Source organism: Giraffa tippelskirchi, chromosome 5 (genome assembly GCF_054371585.1).
Source record: "Giraffa tippelskirchi isolate mGirTip1 chromosome 5, T2T-mGirTip1v1.2.pri, whole genome shotgun sequence".
In the NCBI taxonomy this organism is placed as follows: domain Eukaryota; kingdom Metazoa; phylum Chordata; class Mammalia; order Artiodactyla; family Giraffidae; genus Giraffa; species Giraffa tippelskirchi.
In genome coordinates this window covers 93,856,592-93,879,745 of record NC_137279.1, presented here as the reverse complement: position 1 = coordinate 93,879,745, position 23,154 = coordinate 93,856,592, and the positions used below count along the sequence as shown (strand labels likewise).

General features: G+C 37.0%; 1 protein-coding gene across 3 annotated transcripts in view; it reads right to left on the bottom strand.

Annotated features, from left to right (window-relative positions):
- Window positions 1–23,154, bottom strand: part of ASH1L (ASH1 like histone lysine methyltransferase) — a 201,291-nt gene that overhangs the window by 45,718 nt on the left and 132,419 nt on the right. For all 3 annotated transcript variants that reach the window (XM_081494190.1, XM_081494192.1, XM_081494189.1), the window contains one exon: window positions 3,493–3,587. In XM_081494190.1, coding sequence (XP_081350316.1) covers window positions 3,493–3,587 — 95 coding nt within the window. The remainder of the gene's footprint in view (window positions 1–3,492; window positions 3,588–23,154) is intronic.

The window sequence follows — 23,154 nt, the reverse complement described above, 5'->3', positions numbered from 1 at the left end:
GACCAGGGATGGAACCTGGGTCCCCTGTAGTGGAAGCACAAAGTCCCAACCACTGAACTGCCAGGGAGGTCTCTGGATATATATCTTCAATTTCTTGGGTACATACCTAAGCAACAGAATTGCTAGGTCTTATATTAAATCTGTCATTAACTTGATTAATTATTAAAATGTTTTCCAAAGAGGTTATACCATTTCATGTTCTCACAGCAATGTATGAGGGTTCCAATTTCTTCACATTCTCATAAATCTTTTAATTAAAGCCATTTCAGTGAGTGTGAAGTGATATCTTGTTATGATTTTCAATTCCATTTTCCTAATGACTAATGATGTTGAACATCTTTTCATATGCTTATTGACCATTTCTATCTTTTTTGGGGGGAAAATATCAATTCAAATAATTTATTCACTTAAAAATTATATTGTTTGTCTTTTTATTATTGAGTTATAACAGTTCTTTATATATATGGGATTTTGGATACAAGCATCTTATTTGAAAATGTTTCTCCCTTTTTGTGGGCTGTTTTAGTTTCTTGGTGGTGTTTTTTGAAGTACAAAATTTTAAATATTAATGTAGTCTAATTTGTCTTTTTTCCCTTTTACTGTACATGATTTTGGTGTCAGACATTTAAGAAAATTATTACCTAATGCAAGGTCACAAAAATTTACTCCTATGTTTTATAATTTTAGCTCTTGTATTTAGGTTGATGATCCATTTTGAGTTATTTTATCCTTTTGTATGGGTATATCCAGCTATCATAGAAACCATGTGCTGAAAAGATCATGCTTGCCTCATTGAACTTACTGTAGAACTGTTGTAAAAAATGAATTGACTAAATATGTGAAGGTAAAATATACATTTTGATAAATGAGTACTTATCATAAAAAGTAAAATTTCTTTGAAATTCAATTCTCTGAAGAGATAAGGAAACCTGATTTCATTAAAAGTTTTTTAAAAATATTATTTTCTACTTACTCCATTGATGACAGGATGCATTATTATTTTATTTGTTTAACTATTCTATTCACATAACTAATATGGCAAAGACAGAGATGAACATAGGACTGGCTGACTCAAAGTCATGCTCTTTGTTTACATGATACTGGAAGTGACCTGTTTTAAACAGCTGACAGGCCTCATTCTGTATCCTAATCATAAATTATCTGAACAACAAAATAACACTGTCCACACACAAAAAATATTCAGTCATGTAACAGCCTGATGTTAAATCTTGTTTCACAGGAAAAAAGCCCACTACTTAGTTAGGTTTTTCCATTATTTACTTAATTTATAGACCACTGAGTGCAGATTAGTCTTAGTGAGAGACTAAGTGGGGATTTAGAGTGAAAATCTTTATTTAAATTAAGGGATTTCCATTCTGAACCTCTTAAACACTATTCATGCCAAATATCTGACATAAATATTGGCCTATCCATCATTCATCTCATCTCCCTTGGAGTTAACTGACTCTATCACCCCCCCTGAAAAATTAGAACTTCTTTCCTAAATGTGAGTTATCAGTTAGCCAACTTCCCATCCAGAGGAAAATCAGTGAGACCAAAATGGTCATGTCTTCCTTTACATGGAACTTTTAAAATTACCTCTTATTTTTAAATCCTGTTTATCACTAGCAGAGTCTAGGAAATTGCTAAATCTGCTGAGAATCTTCTTCCACTGTCATTATTTCACTACTAAAAGCAAAAGGCTCTTTCAAAAGAACTTTCGGTACTAAGCCCAAAGAATATGGAACTCACTCTTACCTTTCTTAAGTAAGCAACAGTACAGTTATCTAGCTGAGAATTAAATCTTGTAATGCTGTGTGTGCCGTGCTCAGTCACTCAGTCACGTCCGATTCTTTGTGATCCCATGGACTCCTCTGTCTATGGAATTTTCCAGGCAAGAATGCTGGAGGGGGTAGCCATTTCCTACTCCAGAGAATTTTCCTGATCCAGGCTCCCGAAAGGTGGAAAGGTATGCTTGTAACACTGTGTTGTAGTTAAACTATTCTCTAGCCACCCAATACAGAGTAATTGAAGCAAACTAATCTTTATTGCATAACTTGTCTATCCCTACTACTTTAAATACATTGCTGGCGCTGGGCCTTCTGGGGAGAAAAAAGGAACTAAATAATCATAATACAGAGAAGAGCACCACAGTCAAGAGAGTCACTGGTGAAGAGGATACTAAAAGTACAGGATCAACATCTACTACACAAGTAAGCTGTTCTTGGGAAAAAAAAGTTCTCTTCTTACACTCAGTAACTTATTCTGATTTCTCCTTCTTTTCTTTCATTTGTATATCCAATATTTACTAACCTATTAGGCACCAAGCACTGGAAAAATCAAAGGAAAAAAAGAAAGACAAATGATCCTGTGCTCCTGAAGTTTATAATCTAGTGGAGGAGACAGATTAGTAAATGAGTAAATAAATACAGCAATTAAAGATGATAGAAAAATAAACAGGGTGCTGTGATACAGAACTGATATAGAGGGAAGAATCCTATTCAGTAGGACAATCAGGAAAATAATTTTAAAGAAAATAATATTTAAGCTGGTACTGACACTTAGCCTGTACTCAAAGGATGAGAAGAAATCCACTGTGGGAAGATCTTTTTGGGTAAAGGTAATAATAAGCAAAATGATCTTTTGGCTATAATGAGCTTGGAATGGTCTAGAATCTGAAAGAAGGCCAGCATGACATAATACAATGAATAAAGGAAATCTGGGAAACAGCAGAGGCAGAATAATGAGGTAGTCAGGAACCAGATCATTCCCAAGTGTTGGGATAAGGAGTTTATAGTTTAATGGTGAGCCACTGACAGGTTTTAAATATGATTTAAACGATAAAATGACTTTTCTTTTTACTGTGTAGAGAGTGGATTGGAAAAGAGTAAGAATGAAAGTAGACAGATCTGTTAGAAGGCTACTGCAATGGCCCAAGTAAAAAATAATAGTGGCATGGACCTGAATAACAGCAATGGGATTTGAAGAGAAGCAGGATATATTCAAGGATGAAAATAACAGAACTTGGAGATGGAATGGATGAGGAGCTGAAAGAATGAAAGAAATCCAGGATGACTTCCAGGTATATTTTACTTATCTGATAAGATTCTGGAAGGTATTATTATTGGAATGCGCAGTGAGTCTTTCCCCTTTGATTATTACATATCCACAAATCATCTCCCTTTGAACACAGAAAACATTAGAAACTGAAGTAATGAAATAGTTGGGTTTTCCTAGAGGACTTAGAGAACCAAATGTTACAGATAAGAGTGTTGTTTATTGACACTTCAGTGAATAAGATTTACGTTTTGACCCCTAGAAAGCCAAAGAGTTTGCAAAATTCTTCAGAGTGACTACAAATTAAATGGTATAGACTTGACCTCCTGGAGATATAGAAATAATAAGAACACAAAGACATTAATTACGTTTCACCTCAACTCAAGAAATACCATTTCTTTTCCTCAATATATATTGTGTATACTGAGTACTCACCAACATGAATTGGGGCTGGGAACAATCCATATTCATGCTCTCCTGGAGTGTATTCCAGCTTCTCTTTCTTTAGTTGGATCAGTCGGCTCTTTGGGCTGTGATTTGAAAAGAATGGAAAATAGTCAAAGGCAAGAGAATTTCCCCTTGTGAAATACAGAAAAAAAAAAATCACTCTATCAAGCATTTGTTTTAGTGGTAATCATTTGTAGAAACATTGAATCACTATGTTGCACAGCTGCAACTAACAGAGGGTTGCAGGTCAACCGTACTCAATTTAAGAAAATGCAATACTGGGCTTCCCTGGTGGCTCAGTGGTAAAAAATCCACCTGCCAATGCAGGAAACACGGTTTGATCCCTGATCCAGGAAGATCCCACATGCCGTGAAGCAACTAAGCCCATTTGCTACAACTGTTGAGCCTGCACTCTAAAGCCTAGGGACCTAAACTACAGGGCCCACACACCAAAACTACTGAAGCCCGCATGTCCTACACTCTGTGCTCCCTGAAAGAGCAGCCACTGCAAGGAGAAGCCTGTGCACTGCAACAAGAGTAGCCCCTACTCACTGCAACTAGAGAAAAGCCCTCACAGCAACAAAAACCCAGCACAGCCAAAAATAAACAAATGAATAAAATTTAAACGAGAGAAAAAAAAAGAGAATGCAATGCTATTTTGAGTTAAAAATCACCTTTATAAATATAATAAAGAATGCACTTGGCTTCACAGTAATTTATGCAAAAATATTTAGCTAACAAAATGTTGTTGTTGTCACTTTCAGTCACTAAGTCATGTCTGACTCTGAGACCCCATGAACTGCAGCATGCCAGTTCTCCCTGTCTCTCATCATCTCCTGGAGTTTGCCTAAGATCATGTCCATTGAATTTCATAAAGCAGCAAAAATTCCAAATTCACAATTTAGAGTGATGATTTTTAAAAGTCTATCTACAAAACAAATGTATTTTATCTATAATTTTGAACCCAAACTAGTCATTTCATGTGACTCTCCTAATTAGGGACAAAGAAAATAAGCAGTAACAAATGGTTTATGTGCAAGAAACTATTCTGTCTGACTTGTTCTACATGTCAAAAATAGATGATTTATATACATACCTGGTTTGTAAATAAAAGTGTGTGTGTGTGGGGGAGGAGTATTTAACAGTGACTTAAATCTTAATGTATACTTTTTGTCACGAGAGTTACTAAGTACTTTCATATATGTTTAAAATCTAAATTTTTGGAATTGCCTTATAGTAATTATACATAAGAAAGAGCCTCATTAGCATTCTCCCAACAGTTCTGCAGAAGGAACCTAAATTTCAGATATGATCATAATGACTGCTGTATATTTGCTTAATGGTTTACAGTTTATAAAGCACTTTCAGATAGTATCATTTATGTCAATCCTGTGAAGTAGGCAAGAAATGTTTGACACATTTGAAAACTGATGCTCTACAAAGCTGATTTGCCGACTAGCTGGTAAAGAGATTCAAGACGAAAACCTCAGTTTCTTGTTAAACTCCTGTTCAATTACTATTCTTATTATTTTATTCTATCATGTTTCATCATCTTTTACTTCTTCCACTCATCTTATTGGGTCGGTGTTCCTAATGTTTGTTGTGAGACAAAAATCTCAAGCAGATACATAAAGGAAAGGAAGAAAAGAAGGGCGAAAAAGAAAATGAGATAAAGAAGAGGGCCTCATTCAGTCGACTCTGATTTTATTTTGGCTTAAAGTTCCTGTAAATTAGGCAAGGTGAATATATTTCTTTCATGAATTATGACATACTACTTTTCTCCAAACAAGTCTAGTCTATTGTACCTTGTAACAACTAGGTATGTGAATATACACATTTTGCAGATGAGAAAACTGAGGTCCAAAAATTAAGTTATTTGAAGAACCCAAAGTTCTTATTAGAAGACTGGTTCTTTCTAGTGAATCCTTCATTTATTTATTCAACAATTACTGAACATTCATTAAGTCCAGGCTTTATTCCAAGTGCTGAGAACAGCGGGGAATAAGACAGTTTACCTGGGTAGGCATACAAAAGGAAACAAGAAAAACTAATAAAACTGGGAAAAAAACCCACAACAACCCAGAAAATAATAACCTAGCCAAATAATTAAAATGTGATGAACACCAAGTTATTTGAGAAGGCTTATCTGAGGAAGTGACATTAAGCTAAAATGTAAATGTTACTGACACTCAGGAGAGGATCTGGAAAATAGAGGAAAATCAGGCAGAGGAAATAGCTGGTATAAGATGAAAGTTTAAATGAGAGTGGAGAATTAGAAGAAATAAAAGGAGACTGAAGCAGTCCAGGTGAGGTTAGAAACTAGGTCATATGAAGTTTAAAGGCAGTGGCAAAAAGTTTGGGGAACAGTTACAAAGAAGGAAAGGAAAGATACTAGACTGTTCTACTTACATCTAAAGACCACTTTTCTCATTTTAAAAAATGACCCAAAAAGTGATGGTGACCAGAAATATGAATTTTTTAACGAACCAAAACCTGTATTTCTTTATTTGTCAAAGTAAAAAAGATCAGGAAAACAACTGTGTCTAGAACCAAGCACTCTGTATGAAAGAAAATTTGGTTTACCCTTTATTAGATTTAAGATTTATCCAAACTAATTAAACAGATAACAGAAAAGCTTTCATTTAGCTAACACAGGAATGGAAGCAAAACTAGTATTTTACTCTGGTGCCAAAAGGGTAAGCAAGCATACAAGGGGCAGTAGTTGTGAAAGAGAATACCTGGCACCCTGAAGTTAACAAACAAAACCACACACACACACACACAAAACCTCAGGATCACCTTCAATGTTCTACTCCTTCAAATAAATGAAACCATGAATGAAAAAAAAAAAAGTGATACTGTTAGTGGATCAGTTATGTACGACTCTTTGTGATCCCATGGACCGTAGCCAGCTAGGCTCCTGCCGAGGCAAGAACACTTGAGTGGGTAGCCACTCCCTTCTCCAGGGAACCTTCCCAACCCAGGGACAGAATCTGGGTCTCCTGTACTGCAGGCGGATTCTTTACCATCTGAGCCACTAGGAAGATCCCAACTAAAATCTTGAATACATCCCATCAATTATAGATTCCCTAAAAGAATCAAATTTACTCCCTGATTTTGCAATGCTGATATCTAAGACGAATGACATCATCATGGATAAGATAATCACGTGAGAAACTGTTTTCCTAGTTCTTAGTCAAGTCTGATTTTGGTTCTAATTTAGACATAATCATTTATTTCCCTGTTGATTACAACACAGAAGGCACTCTGTTTTAAATATTCTGCTCCATGATATTAACAGAGAGAATTTAGTCGTTTCTGTCCATTTGTTTTGGAGATTCTGAACATTCCTGGCATTTTCTGTGGTATTCATTTGTGTGCCACTATCAGTTTAAAGTAATGCTCAAAATTCTCCAAGCCAGGCTTCAATAGTACATGAACAGTGAACTTCCAGATGTTCAAGCTGGTTTCACAAAAGGCAGAGGAACCAGAGATCAAACTGCCAACATGCACTGGATTATCGAAAAAGCAAGAGAGTTCCAGAAAAACATCTATTTCTGCTTTATTGACTATGCCAAAGCCTTTGACTGTGTGGATCACAACAAACTGTGGAAAATTCTTCAAGAGACGGGAATACCAGACCACCTAACCTGTCTCCTGAAAAATCTGTATTCAAGTCAAGAAGCAACAGTTAGAACTGGACATGGAACAACAGACTGGTTCCAAACAGGGAAAGGAGTACGTCAAGCCTGTATTCTGTCACCGTGCTTACTTAATTTATATGCAGAGTACATCATGAGAAATGCTGGGCTGGATGAAGCACAAGCTGGAATCAAGATTGCCGGAGAAATATCAATAACCTCAGGTATGCAGATGACACCAACCTTATGGCAGAATGCGAAGAAGAACTAAAGAGCCTCTTGATGAAAGTGAAAGATGAGAGTGAAAAAGTTGGCTTAAAGCTAAACATTCAGAAAACTAAGATCATGGCATCTAGTCCCATCGCTTCATGGCAGATAGATGGGGAAACAGTGGAAACAGTGACAGACTTTATTTTTTTGGGCTCCAAAATCACTGCAGATGGTGACTGCAGCCATGAAATTAAAAGACGCTTGCTCCTTGGAAGAAAAGCTATGACCAACCTAGACAGCATATTAAAAAGCAGAGACATTACTTTGCCAGCAAAGGTCTGTCTTGTCAAAGCTGTTTTTCCCAGTAGTTATGTATGGATGTGAGATTTGGACTATAAAGAAAGCTGAGCACTGAAGAATTGATGCTTTTGAACTGTGGTGTTGGAGAAGACTCTTGAGAGTCCCTTGGACTGCAAGGAGATCCAACCAGTCCATCCTAAAGGAAATCAGTCCGGAATATTCATTAGAAGGACTGACGCTGAAGCTGAAACTCCAGTACTTTGGCCAACTGATGCAAAGAATTGACTTATCTGAAAAGACCCTGATGCTGGGAAAGATTGAAGGCGGGAGAAGGGGACGACAGAGAATGAGACGGTTGGATGGCATCACCGACTCAATGCACATGAGTTTGAGTAAACTCTGGGAGTTGGTGATGGACAGGGAGGCCTGGCATGCTACAGTCCATGGGGTTGCAAAGAGTCAGACACGACTGAGCAACTGAACTGAACCCAACAGCTCTGACAGAGATACACAATGAGATTGTTATTTTCATGCCTGCTAGTGCAATATCCCATGGATATTGGGATAAATGAGAGATTTCCCACTCATCAAGGAGAGATTTCCACATTCAAGTGTTATCATTTAAGAAATACATTTCATAAGGCTACAACTGCACAGACAGTGATCCACTGATGGAACTGAGCAAAAGAAACTGAAAACCTTCTGGAAAAGATTCTAGATCCCATTAAGAATATTCATGGTTCACAGGAGGAGGTCAAAATGTCAACATTAATAGAAGTTTGGAAGACATATCCAACCCTCATGGATGACTTTGAGGGGTTCAAGACTTCATTGTAGGTGGTGTACTGCAGATGTGGTGGAGACAGCAAGAGAACTAGAATTAGAAGGGGGACCTGAAGGTGTGACTGAACTGCAATCTTACACAATTTTCACAGACGAGTTGCTTCTTACAGATGAGAAAAGAAAAGTAGCTTCTTGAGATGGAATCTACTCCTGGCGAATACGCTGTGAAGATTTTGCTGAAATTAGAATATTACATAAACTTAGTTACTAAGGCAGAGGCAGGATTTGAGAGGATTGACTCCAATTTCGAAAGAAGTTTTGTGGGTAAAATGTCATTGCATGGAAAAAAAAAAGAGTACTGCATGCTGCAGAGAAATCATTCATAAAAGGAACAAAGATGTAGCAAACTGCACTGCTGCTTTGTGTTCAGAAATTGCCTCAACTGCTCCAAACTTCAGCAGCCACCACCCTGATCAGTCAGCAGCTGTCAACATAAAGGCAAAACTCTCTGGCAGCAAAAAGATTAACCTGTTGAAGACTCAGATGATGGTTGGGTTTTTTTGGACAATATAATACTTTTAATTCAGGTGTGTACATTTAAAAAAGACATAATGCTATTGCATACTTAATAGACTACATTGTAGCGTAAACATAACTTTTACATGCACTGGGAAACCAAAGCCTCCATGTGACTCCCTTTACTGCAATATTCACTTTACTGCAGTGGTTTGGAACCAAACCTGCAGTATCTCTGTGATATGCCTGTATGTATAATGTAAAGTGCTTTTTATGCTCTCTTCAGAAAAAGAATCTGTTTTCCTTTCTATGCAGGAAAAACCCAGTGCTTCCCTACTGTTTCTTTCCTGTGTACCTCCTTTTACACAGAACACGACTGCTGACACCTCTGGTCATCATGTGTGTGGAAGTATTTCACCACACCAACAAATTCTCTTTACACCAGCTGGGTGTCCTAAAATTAACTCAATTCTAACACTATCCACCTGGAGACACTGTTAAATCCCACAGGTTAAGGGCTCAGTCCCAAAAGACTGCCTTCACTCTATTTCAGATGTCAGCTGAAAACAGTAAGTTTCCAGGTTACCCACAAGTTATGTCCTACAAACTGGAGGTCCCCATTACCGCTTCTCTCAGGTCTGATATACCTGCGACAGCCCTAACCTCTCTGGGTGTACCACTCTCCTTGTACTTTCAATTGCTCAGCAACCTGGAAGCTCTCTGAACTCTATACTATTAGGATTTTATGGAGGCTTTCTTTATTTTTTTCCCCTTTCTTCCTATTTTTATTGGAAGATAACTACTTTACAAAAGCAAAAGATATTAAGAAGAGGTTGCAAAAATACACAGAAGAACTGTACAAAAAAGGTCTGAACGACCTAGATAACCATGATAGTGTGGTCACTCACCTAGAGCCAGATATCCTGGAGTGTAAAGTCAAGTAGGCCTTAGGAATTTCTATGAACAAAGCTAGTGGAGGTGATGGCATTCTAGCTGAGCTATTTCAAATCCTAAAAGATGATACTGTTAAAGTGCTGCACTCAATATGCCAGCAAATTTGGAAAACTCAGCAATGGCCACAGAACTGGAAAAGGTCAGTTTTCATTACAATCTCAAAGAAGGGCAATGCCAAAGGATGTTCAACTTACTGTATAATTACACTCTTTTCACATGCTAGCAAGGTAATGCTCAAAATCCTTCAAACAAGTTTTCAACAGTACGTGAATCAAGAACTTCCCAATGTACAAGCTTTTACCTCCAGATGTAAAAAGCAGACGAATCAGAGATCAAATTTCCAACATCCGTTGGATCACAGAAAAAGTAACAGAATTCCAGAAAAACATCTACTTCTGCTTCACTGACTATACTAAAGCGTTTGACTGTGTAGATCACAACAATCCATGGAAAATTCTTCAAGAGATGGGAATACCAGGCTACCTTACCTACCTCCTAAGAAACCTGCATGCAGGTCAAGAAGCAACAGTTAGAACTGGACATGGAACAACAGACTGGTTCAAAATTGGGAAAGGAGTACGTCAAAGCTGTATATTGTCACCCTGCTTGTTTAACTTATACCCGGAGTACATCATGCGAAATGGTGGGTTGGAGGAATCACAACCTGTAATCAAGATTGCTGGGAGAAATATCAATAACCTCAGATATGCAGATGATACCATCCTAATGGCAGAAAGTGAAGAGGAACTAAAGAGGAATCCTATAATTTAAAGGGAGCTAAGTAATGTCTCTCTTGGCAGGTCAGGAACATTGAGAAATACGAGGGTTTTAGAGTAAGAGGTTTTTCCAACAGTTGGAGGTCCTTCATGTGAAATTTGATAGAGGAGAGTTGGAAGGCTTTTGATTCCTCATCTTGGTAGGTAAGTTCATAAGGACAATAAAACACTTGACACGAAAGTAAATTAAAACTTTTATAAAGGTTTCCAAACAGCAGGTTCTGAAGCCTTAGAAGTATGTCGCTCAAGTTGCTGTAATCATACTACAAGAAGATTTTTGAATTGTATATTAATCAATACATGTAAAGAAAATTTGCCTTAAAGGCCATTACATCAAAATAATGATACTAAATCTAGTAACACATAAAAAAGATTATACAACATCAACCTGGATTCATTCCAAAGTCACAAGGATGGTACAACATAATCAATGTGATACATCACATCATCTCTAAAAGAAAAGACAAAATCTACATGATCATTGATAAGATGCAGAAAAAGCATTCAATAAAATTCAACATCCATTCATGACAAAAACTCTTACCAAAGTGGGTACAGAGGGAACATATCAACACAATAAAAGTTATTTATGACAAGTCTACATTCAATATAATACTTGACAGTGAAAACCTGAAAGCCTCGCCACTAAAATTTGTAACAAGACAAAGATGCCCACTCTTGCCACTTTTCTTCAACATAGTATTGAAAATCTTAGCAACAGCACTCAGATAAGAGAAAGAAAAGGTCTTCAAATTGGTAGGGAAGAAGTAAAATTGTCATCAGATGCAGATGACATGATATATCTATATATATATAAAGACTCCACACAAAGACTACTAGAACTGGTACATGAATTCCAGAAAAACATCTATTTCTGCTTTATTGACTATGCCAAAGCCTTTGACTGTGTGGATCACAAGAAACTGTGGAAAATTCTGAAAGAGATGGGAATACCAGACCATCTGACCTGTCTCTTGAGAAACCTGTATGCAGGTCAGGAAGCAACAGTTAGAACTGGACATGGAACAACAGACTGGTTCCAAATAGGAAAAGGAGTCCGTCAAGGCTGTATATTGTCACCCTGCTTATTTAACTTCTATGCAGAGTACATCATGAGAAACGCTGGGCTGGAAGAAACACAAGCTGGAATCAAGATTGCTGGGAGAAATATCAATAACCTCAGATATGCAGATGACACCACCCTTATGGCAGAAAGTGAAGAAGAACTAAAGAGCCTCTTGATGAAAGTGAAAGAGGAGAGTGAAAAAGTTGGCTTAAAGCTCAACATTCAGAAAACTAAGATCATGGCATCTGGTCCCATCACTTCTGGCAAATAGATGGGGAAACAGTGGAAACAGTGTCAGACTTTATTTTTTGGGGCTCCAAAATCACTGCTGATGGTGATTGCAGCCATGAAATTAAAAGACGCTTACTCCTTGGAAGGAAGGTTATGGCCAACCTAGATAGCATATTTAAAAGCAGAGACATTACTTTGCCAACAAAAGTCCGTCTAGTCAAGGCTATGGTTTTTCCAGTGGTCATGTATGGATGTGAGCGTTGGACGGTGAAGAAAGCTGAGCGCCGCAGAATTGATGCTTTGGAACTGTGGTGTTGGAGAAGACTCTTGAGAGTCCCTTGGACTGCAAGGAGATCCAATCAATCCATCCTAAAGGAGATCAATCCTGGGTGTTCATTGGAAGGACTGATGTTGAAGCTGAAACTCCAGTACTTTGGCCACCTCATGCGAAGAGTTGACTCACTGGAAAGACCCTAATGCTGGGTAGGATTGGGGGCAGGAGGAGAAGGGGACGAGAGAGGATGAGATGGCTGGATGGCATCGCTGACTCGATGGACATGGGTTTGGGTAGACTCCGGGAGTTGGTGATGGACAGAGAGGCCTGGCGTGCTGCAATTCATGGGGTCGCAAAGAGTCGGACACGACTGAGCAACTGAACTGAACTGAACTGATACAAAACTCCAAAATATGCAAAGAGCTCATACAACCCAATAACAAAAAACCAAACAACCTAATCAAAAAATGAGCAGAAGATCTAAACAAACATTTCTCCAAAGAAGAAATAAAAGATGACACACAGATATACCATGTTCTTGGACTGGAAGAATCAATATCGTGAAAGTGACTACCCAGAGTAATCTACAGATTAAATGCAATCCCTATCAAATTACCAATGGCATGTTTCACAGAATTAGAACAAAAAATTTTACAATTTGAATGGAAACAAGACCACTAATAGCCAAAGCATTACTGAGAAAGAAATATAGAAGTGGAGAAATCAGGCTTCAGACTATACTACAAAGCCACAGTCATCATAACAGTATGGTACTGGCACAAGAATATTTATTTTAATACCTGGATCCCACTTGCAAAACTTTCAATAGAATTATATATATGTGTGTGTATATACATATATATATGTGTATTTTTTGTCTCTAGTCTTCCTGTAACAAAGATAAGCTTCATTAATCTTGTTTTTTTTGTTGTTGTTACTGGTTGATTATAGACATGACTCAGAATTAAGTTTTAAATGCTAATGGATTATCAGACATCGTTCATAGTAAATGGTGGAGAAACAACTTGGGAATTCATCGAGTAGAACATGCACTAGTTTTAAGTCATTTGGTCACAAAGGTAGCTTCCACAGTGTAGCTGGAATTCAAAAAGCAAATGAAAGCCTCACCTAGCAACTTGCACTATATTTCCAGTGAATAGACAGCCACTAAAATTCTGAATGGGATTCTATAATCTTTGTTACATTAGGTAAAGATAATATTACTAAGACGTTAAAACACAAAACAAAGTCAAGCAGAGTAGACTACCCATCAAAGACAAAATGGAAGAAGATTAAAAATGGGAAATCAACTATATATTCCTAAATATAAACACTGAAAAGCTAAGAAATCTGTCATAATGTGTGGGTGTGCTCAGTTGTGTCCCACTCTTTGAGACTCTGTGGACTGTAAACCATCAGGCTCCTCTGTCCATGGGATTTTCCAGGCAAGAATACTGGAGTGTGTTGCCATTTCCTACTTCAGGAGATCTTCCTGGCCCAGGAATTGAATCAGCGTCTCTTACATCTTCTGCACTGGTAGGTGGATTCTTTATCACTGTGCCACCTGGGAAGCCCCACTTGTCATAAGACTATTTACAAATGTAGCTACCCATGTGAATAGTCATTTATATATGAAAATTATGAACTTATCATTTATGTAAGAGAACTATGAACGAAAAGGCAATGAAAGAGTTGTGAGGCAAAAAATTATCTGGATTTATAGATAATCTTTAAGAAATAAAATACTGTCATTGTAAATTCTTTCACTTGGATTCAAGGTAGAAAAGTAACTTAGCATGGAATATACGGCAAAATCAGAATACATGTTTTTTGCCCCCTCCCCAGCACACTTCTTAAATTAATGTATTATTTACAAATAGTAAAAAAAAAAAAAAAAAAATCACTCTTTTTAGTGAGTTCTATGAGTTTTGACTAATCCATAAGTCATGCTACAATCAAGATATAAAACAGTTTCATCATCCCGCAAAATTTCCTTATGCTTCTTTATAGCCAAACCCATTTCCCAACTCTAGGCCCTGTTCTTTAGTCCCATGGTCTTTCCTTTTCAAGAGTATCGCATAAATGGAATTATACAGTAGGTAGCCTCCTTTCATTTAGCATACTGCATTTGAGAGTCACTCATGCTGCAGTCTATCAGTAGTTCTTCCCTTTATAATGCTGTGTAATATTCCATCATCAAAGTGTTAGTTGCTCAGTTGTGTCTGACTCTTTGCAATTCCGATGACTGTAGCCCGCCAGGCTCCTTTGTCCATGGAATACTCCAGGTAAGAGGATCATCCTAATCCAGGGATCGAACCCAGGTCTCTTGCATCACAGGCAGATTCTTTACCATCTGAGCCAGCAGGGAAGCCCATTATATGATATACCAGTTTGTCTATCCATTTCGAAATTGAATTTCCAGTTTGTAGAGATTATGAATAAAGCTGTTGCGGTGGCTGCTGCTGCTGCTGCTAAGTCACGTCAGTCGTGTCTGACTCCGTGTGACCCCACAGACGGCAGCCCACCAGGCTCCTCCGTCCATGGTATTCTCCAGGCAAGAGTACTGGAGTGGGTTGCCAGTGCTTTCTCCAAATAAAGCTGCTATAACCATTCAAGTACAGGTTTTTGTGTGAACATGTATTTTTATTTAACATGGATAAATAAAACGGAGTGCGTTGCTGTGTCCTACGGTAAGATATATTTAAGAGTATAAGACACTACTTGTTTTCCAAAGTGGTTGTACCATTTTGTACTCCCATCAGCAAGGTATAAAAGCTGAAGTTGTTCTGAATCCTTATTAGTATTTGACATTAGCGATTAAAATTTTTTTAGTTATTCTGACAGGTATGTAGTGGTATCTTACTGTGACTTTAATTTTCACTTTCCTAATGATTAATGATGTTGAACTTCTTTTAATGTGCTTATTGTTACCCATAAATCTTCTTTGGTGAGGTGCTATCTAAATCTTGCTCATTTTTAATTGACTGATTAAAAGTTTTTTTCTGCTTATAATTAAGTTTTGAGACCTTATAATATTTTTGTATACAAGTCCTTTATCATACAGGAGATCTGCAAGTACTTCTTCCCAGTCTGTGGCTTATCTTTTAATTCCTGTAACTGTTTTTTAAAGAGCCAAAATTCTTAATTTTTAAAATGTTCCATTTATCAATCTTTTTCTTCTATGGACTGTGCTTTTTCTGTTGTAAGAAATCTTTGCCTAACCCAAGGTCACAAATATTTTCTCCTTTGTCTTATTTAAAACTTTTATAGTTTTAAGTTTCACAATTAGGTCTAATTCATTTTGGGTTAATTTTTATATGTGGTAGCAGTGCAATTTGAAGTTTACATTTTTGCATGTGGGTGCACATGCATGCTCATGTCTGACTCTTTGTGACCCCATGGACAGTAGCCCGCTAGGCTCCTCTGTCCATGGAATTTTCTAGGTAAGAATACTGGAGTGGGATGCCCTTTCCTAGAATACAGGTTAATTTGGCTATTTATCATTTCAGTCAAACATTATTTCCATACTAACTTGCAGCAAAACTGGTATAAACACAATGTTTCAGGCTCATCTTGTACTTTCCCTGACCCATCCCTCAATCAGCCATTTCTCCATAGCTTAGTTTCTCTTAGTGGGAAATGGTATTTAGAAACCAAACTGTATACATTAAGTATGCTCATGACTGGTGGGATATCACTTTCTAGGTTCTTTCAGCTAACCGAGCTGGAAAAAAATGGAAATTTCATATGATTCAATAATAAACAGACAAGAAAACAAATAATGTATGTAGGGATATTGGTTCATGATGCAGATGAAGAAGATCCTGAACTCACCTCCTTCCAGATAAACATGGAACATAGAGCTACATGAAGAAAAATTCCCTCTGCAAGAACCCTAAAAGTAGCTCAACAACTCATACACACTGGGCTAACAAGAAAAAAATCACATCAAAATGAGGAGAGGTTGCACATCTTACAGCAAATCTCACTCATGGAACAACCACCCACAATTAGGAGGGCACTCACAAATATAAGCTTCTCCCTAAGGAGAAGAGGATTTGAAACCCATACCTGGCTCCCAACTATTAAGACCTGGACCTGAGTGAGACTTGGGCCCCCAAAACATCTAGTTCTGAAAGCCAATGGGGCTTCTGTTCATGAGACACAAATTGAGAAACATTTCTTAAAGAGTTTGCATGGATTCACTGTGGCTAGTCTCCCAGGGCACACTCAAGTTCTTCTGTGTAGTTCAGTTCAGTTCAGTTCAGTTGCTCAGTTGTGTCTGACTCTGCAACCCCATCGACTGCAGCATGCGAGGCCTCCCTGTCCATCACCAACTCCCAGAGTTTACTCAGACTCATGTCTATTGAGTTGGTGATGCCATCCAACCATCTCATCCTCTTTCATCCCATTCTCCTTCCACCTTCAATCTTTTCCAGCATCAGGTTCTTCTCAAATGAGTCAGTTCTTTGCATCAGTTAGCCAAACTAAAACTAAAGTATTGGAGTTTCAGCTTCAGCATCAGTCCTTCTAGTGAATATTCAGGACTGATTTCCTTTAGGATGGACTGGCTGGATCTCCTTGCAGTCCAAGGGACTCTCAAGAGTCTTCTCCAACACCACAGTTTAAAAGCATCAATTTTCGGTGCTAAGCTTCCTTTATAGTCCAGCTCTCACATCCATACATGACTACTGGAAAAACCATAGCCTTGACTGCTGCTAAGTCACTTCAGTCGTGTCCGACTCTGTGCGACCCCATAGATGGCAGCCCACCAGGCTCCACCGTCCGTGAGATTCTCCAGGCAAGAACACTGGAGTGGGTTGCCATTTCCTTCTCCAATGCATGAAAGTGAAAAGTGAAAGTGAAGATGCTCAGTCGTGTCTGACTCTTTGTGACCCCTTGGACTGCAGCCTACCAGGCTCCTCCGACCATGGGATTCTCCAGGCAAGAGTACTGGAGTGGGCTGCCACTGCCTTCTGTAATAGCCTTGACTAGACGGACCTTTATTGGCAAAGTAATGTCTCTGCTTTTTAACATGCTGTCTAGGTTAGTCATAACTTTTCTTCCAAGGAGCAAGTGCCTTTTAATTTCATGGCTGCAGTCATCATCTGCAGTGATTTTGGAGCCCCCCAAAATAAAGTCTGTCACTGTTTCCACTGTTTCCCCAACTATTTGCCATGAAGTGATGGGACCAGATGCCATGATCTTAGTTTTCTGAATGTTGAGCTTTAAGCCAACTTTTTCACTCTCCACTTTCACTTTCATCAAGAGGCTCTTTAGTTCTTCTTCAATTTCTGCCATAAAGGTGGTATCATCTGCATATCTGAGGTTATTGGTATTTCTCCCAGCAATCTTGATTCCAGCTTGTGCTTCATCCAGCCCAGCGTTTCTCATGATGTACTCTGCATAGAAGTTAAATAAGCACGGTGACAATATACAGCCTTGACGTACTCCTTTCCCTATTTGGAACCCACGACTAACAACATATTCCGTGGTGAAAGACTAACAGTTTTTCCCCTAGAATTACAAATAATGTCCACTTTTGCCACTTATAGTAAATATTATATTAGAGGTTCTAGGCAGATCAAGTAGGCAAGAAAAAGAAATAGACATTCAAATTAGAAAGGAAGAAGTAAAATTATCCCTATTCACAGACAACATGGTCTTATATCTAGAAAACCCTAAAGATTACACACATGAAGAAGTGAAGTTGCTCAGTTGTGTCCAACTCTGTGACACGGACTGTAGCCCATCAGGCTCCTCTGTCTATGGGATTTTCCATACAAGAATACTGGAGTGGGTTGCCATTTCCTTCTGCAGGCAAGGGGTGGACTTCTAATTAAACACCTAAGGTGGACCTAGGGCTTTCCTCATGGCTCAGATGGTAAAGGAATCCACCTGTAATATGGGAGACCAGGGTTTGATCCCTGGGTTTGGAAGATTCCTGGGAGGAGGGCATGGCAACCCACTTCAGTATTTTTGCCTGGAGAATCCGTTGACAGAGGATTCTGGTGGGTAGAGTCCAAGGGGTCGCAAAGAGTCAGACAAGACTGAGTGACTAAGCACAGCACAAGGCAGACTTAACATATATACAAAATATTCCACCCCAAAGCAACAAGATACATATTATTCTCAAGTGTACATGGAATATTCTCCAGGAGAGATCATATGTTAGGCCACAAAAATCTTAAAAAATTTAAGAAGACTGAAGTAATATCAAGGATCTTTTCCACCATAACAGTACTGAAGTACAAGTTAATTAGAAGAAGAAAACTAGAAAATTTACAAATATGTGAAGATTAAACAACAGTGCTACCGAACAACCAAAGGGTCAATGAAGAAATCAAAGATATGTAAAACAAATCTTGAGGGATTTCTCTGGTAGTCTAGTGGCTAAGACTATGCACTGCCAAAGCAGGGGGCCCATGTTCAATCCCAGGTTGGGAAAGTAGACCCCACAGGCCACAACTAAGGTTCTGTACACCACAACTAAGACCTAGTGCAGCCAAATAAATAAATAATAAATATTAAAGAAAAACACAATCTTGAAACAAATAAAAAAGCAACGTACCAAAACTTATGGGATGCCACAAAAGCAGTTCTAAGAGGGATGTTCACAGCAATTAAATGCCTACATTAACAAACCAAGAAAAATCTCAAGTAAACACCCTAACTTTACAACTGAAGGAATTAAATAAATACTAAGGCCAAAGAAGGAAAAAAGTAACAAAGATCAGATTGGAAATAAATGAAATACACACTAAAATGACAAAAGAAAAGGTCAATGAAACTAAGAATGGATTTTTTAAAAATATAAACAGAACAAAGCTTTAGCTAGACTCAACCAAAAAAGAGAAAACTCAAATAAAATAAAATAAAAAAGGAGCCATTACAAAGATACCTCAGAAACACAAAAGATCACATGATATCACTGCAAACAATTATATGCCAATAAATAGGACAACTTAAAAGAAACAGATGAATTCCTGGAAACACATATCTACTACCAAGACTGAATCATGAAAAAACAGAAAATCTGAACAGCCTGATTACTAGTAAGGAGATTGAATCAGTTAAATCCTCCTAACAACAGCAACAAAAAACACAGAAACAGTTGGCTTCACTGGTGAATTCTACCAAACAACATAGAAGAATTAATACAAATCTTTCTGAAACACTTCCAAAAAACAGAAGAGAAGGAAAGAACTACTCGACACATTTTATGAAGTCAGTATTACCCTGATACCAAAACACTACAAGAAAAGAATATTACAAGCTAATAACTCTGATGAAAAGTGATGCAACTATCCTTAATGAAACATTAACAAACTAAATCCAATAATACATTAAAAGGACTGTATTTTATGATCAAGTAGAATTTATTCCAGGGATGCAACAATGGTCTAACATTTGTAAAATTAATGTGATATACCAGAACAACTAGATAAAGGATAAAAGCCTATGATCATCTCTTCAGATGAAGAAAAACCATTTGAAAAAGCTCAACATCCACTTAGGATAAAAACACTCAATACAGTGTGTAAAGGAAAGTACCTCAACATAATAAAGAACACTGACGACAAGTCCACAACTAGCATCATATTCAATTATGAAAGAATGAAACAGCTTTTCCTCTAAGATCAGGAACAAGACAAAAATGCCCACACTCACCATTTTCATTCAACATACCACTTGAGGTTATAGTCAGAGTAGTTAGGCAAGAAAAAGAAATAAAAGCCATCTAAATATAAAAAGGAAGAAATAAAACTGTCTCTATTTGCAGATGATATGTAGAAAACCCCAAAGACTCCATCAAAAAAAGTCAGAAATGATAAATTTAGTAAAATCAAAATTCAACAATCAGCTGTGCATCTATATATTAATAACTATCAGAAAGAGAAACTAAAAAAAGCATTGTATTTGTAGTAGCACTGAAAATAATAAAATACCTAGGAATAAATTTAACCAAGGAGGTGAAAGACCTGTATGCTGAAAACTATAAGATGCTGATGAAAGAAATAGAAAAAAAGTACAAATAAATGAGAAGCTATTCATGCTCACGGACTGGAAGAACTAATATTGTTAAAATATCCATAACTACCCAAATACTACAGATTCAATGCAATAAAAATAAAAATTCCAATGGCATTTTTCATAGAACAATCCTATTTGTAGGATTTGTATGGAACCACAAAAGACCCTGAACAGCTAAAATAATTCTGAGAAAGAAGAACAAAGCTGAAGGCATCACACTTCCTGATTTCAAACTATATTACAAAGCTAAATTAACCAGAACATATGGTTCTGGCACAAAAAACAGACACACAGATGAACAGAGTATTACTTAGTCATTAAAAAGAAGGAAATTCTGTCATTGAGACAACACAGATGCACCCTGAGGGCAATACACTATATGAAATACGTCAGAAAGACAAAGATAAACACCACATGATCTCACTTACACGTGGAATCTATCAAAAAAAAAAAAGACCAATATAAACAACAGAAAAACACAGAGAACAGACTGATGGTTGTCAGAAGTGCAGGATGGGGAAGGATGAAATGGTGAAGTTGGGCAAAAGGTACAAACTCCTAAATATAAAATAAATAATTCCTGTGGATGTGATGTAGTATGGTGACTAAAGTTAATGATACTGTATTGCATATCTGAATTGTGCTAAGAGTGGATCTTAAATGTTCTCATCACAAGAAAAAAAAATCTGTAACTATGTGTGGTATAACTATAGATGATAACTAGACTTATTTTGATTATTTCACACTGTACACACAAATCATTATGGTGTACACCTGAAACTAATATAATGTTATGTCAACTATATCTCAATAAACAAGTACTGGTATGTAAAATTTAGAAATTAGAAATATATAAATTTATATTATAATTCTAATCCAATGCCACATGGCTATTCTTCATCTTTCCTCATTCTATATAGTTCTCGTCTTTCTTCAAAGAGCACTGTTTCCAATAGCATCAACAGCGTAATTACTCATTTGCTCAAATACACAAGACACATGATATAGTTCCTCCCAGTTCTGATTCCCTGCCAACTTTTTTTTGGTAAGCCTTTCCACACACAGATGGAGTTGAAAATAATTGTACCAAAAAAAAAAAAATCCTTATGTCCATCACCTAGAATCTAAAATTAGAACTTTGCTTTCTCATGTCTCCATTCAAAATATTCTCTTCTCTTACCCACTCATCATTGTTTATCTGGTTTCTTGAAAGAGTGCCAGAGAGTAAGGAAGTGTTAGTAAAAACGATGGGACCAAACTTGGAATGGGGTGTCACTGGTCAAATCTGGGACAATTTGAGCAAGAAAATGAGTAACAACAGTACTGGATTATAATCCATTAAATAAGAATTTGTGAGTTCATATTGATAATAAATAAGACTAAAGAGAATGCTCTTCCTTATAGAAGAATTCCAATTAATAGATGTACAAAATGATAGATTTAGAATATAACCATTTTACAGTAATATCAAAGTGATTACTTATTCTGGGAAGAATCAATAATAGATGCTAAAACTATTGGGTGAAAGTTTGATGAGGAATAAGACATTTAAATTTTTTCAAAGCATCTCCTCAAATATTACTTATCATTATGTAGGGAAAACTCTGCCCTAAGTTATCATAAAATAATCTGCTTGATATCTCAGTGAACTATCAGTTATTTAATATCATCAATTACACAATGATATCATGTGATTCCTGATTTGATTCACTGAGAAGGAAACACTGCTTTTGTGCTACTGCTGACGAAATTACACAACTTAAATCTATTCAAGAAGAAACATCAAATTTAAGAACCCACTATGAAGCAACTCCTCTGCACTCTTAAAAAAAATGTCAGTATGATAAAAGACAAAGGCTGGAGAAGTACTACAAATTAAAGGAGAATAAAGAGACATGGCAAGTAAATGCTATTCATAATTATATACTGGAGCCTGAATCACAACAGAAAACAACTGTTATAAAGGACGTAATTGATACAATTAGTGAAATTTGATTATGAACTATATATTAGATAAAAGTATTATAGTGATGTTAAGATCTTGAAGAAAATTTCCTGGTTCATAGGAGCTATACATTCTGAAATATTTCTGAGTCATTGGTTAAAATGTAACTTTTTATCAAAAAATTGAGAAAAAATATGTCTCTGTGTATATAAAAGGGAAAGACAGGAGGCAGGGAGAGAGGTAGAGAAAGAAATGTGTCAGAAATCAACATCTGATGAACATGGGTGAACCATATTAATGCTTTTGTAAAATCTTGCAATCTTCTTTAGGTTATCACCCACCAGGCATAAGATAAATAATAAATATGTTATGCTTTGGGAAATATTAACAATTTTTACAATAAATTAATCTACTTTGGTAGCAAAAACTTAATGTTTAATAAGAATAAATTTCATGAAACTAGGACTAAAACTATCATATGACCTGGCAATCCCATATACCCTGAGAAAATCGTAATTCAAAAACACACATGTGCCCCAATGTTCACTGAAGCAATATTTGCAATAGTTAGGACATGGAAGGAACCTACATGTCCAGTGACAGGTGAACAGATAAAAGAAGCTGTGGTACATATATACAATGGAATGTGACTCAGCCATAAAAAGAACAAAACTGGTCAATAATAGTGATATGAATGAAGCTAGAATCTGTCATACAGAGTGAAGTCAGAAAAATAAGTATTGAATATTAATGCATATATGTGGAATCTAGAAAAATGGTACTGATGAACCTATTCTATTTGTAGGGCAGGAAGAGAAACACAGATGTAGACAAAGGACTTGTGGACACAGCAGGGGAAGGAGAGAGTGGGATGAACCGAGAGAGTAGCACTGGCATATACACACTATCATGTATAAAAC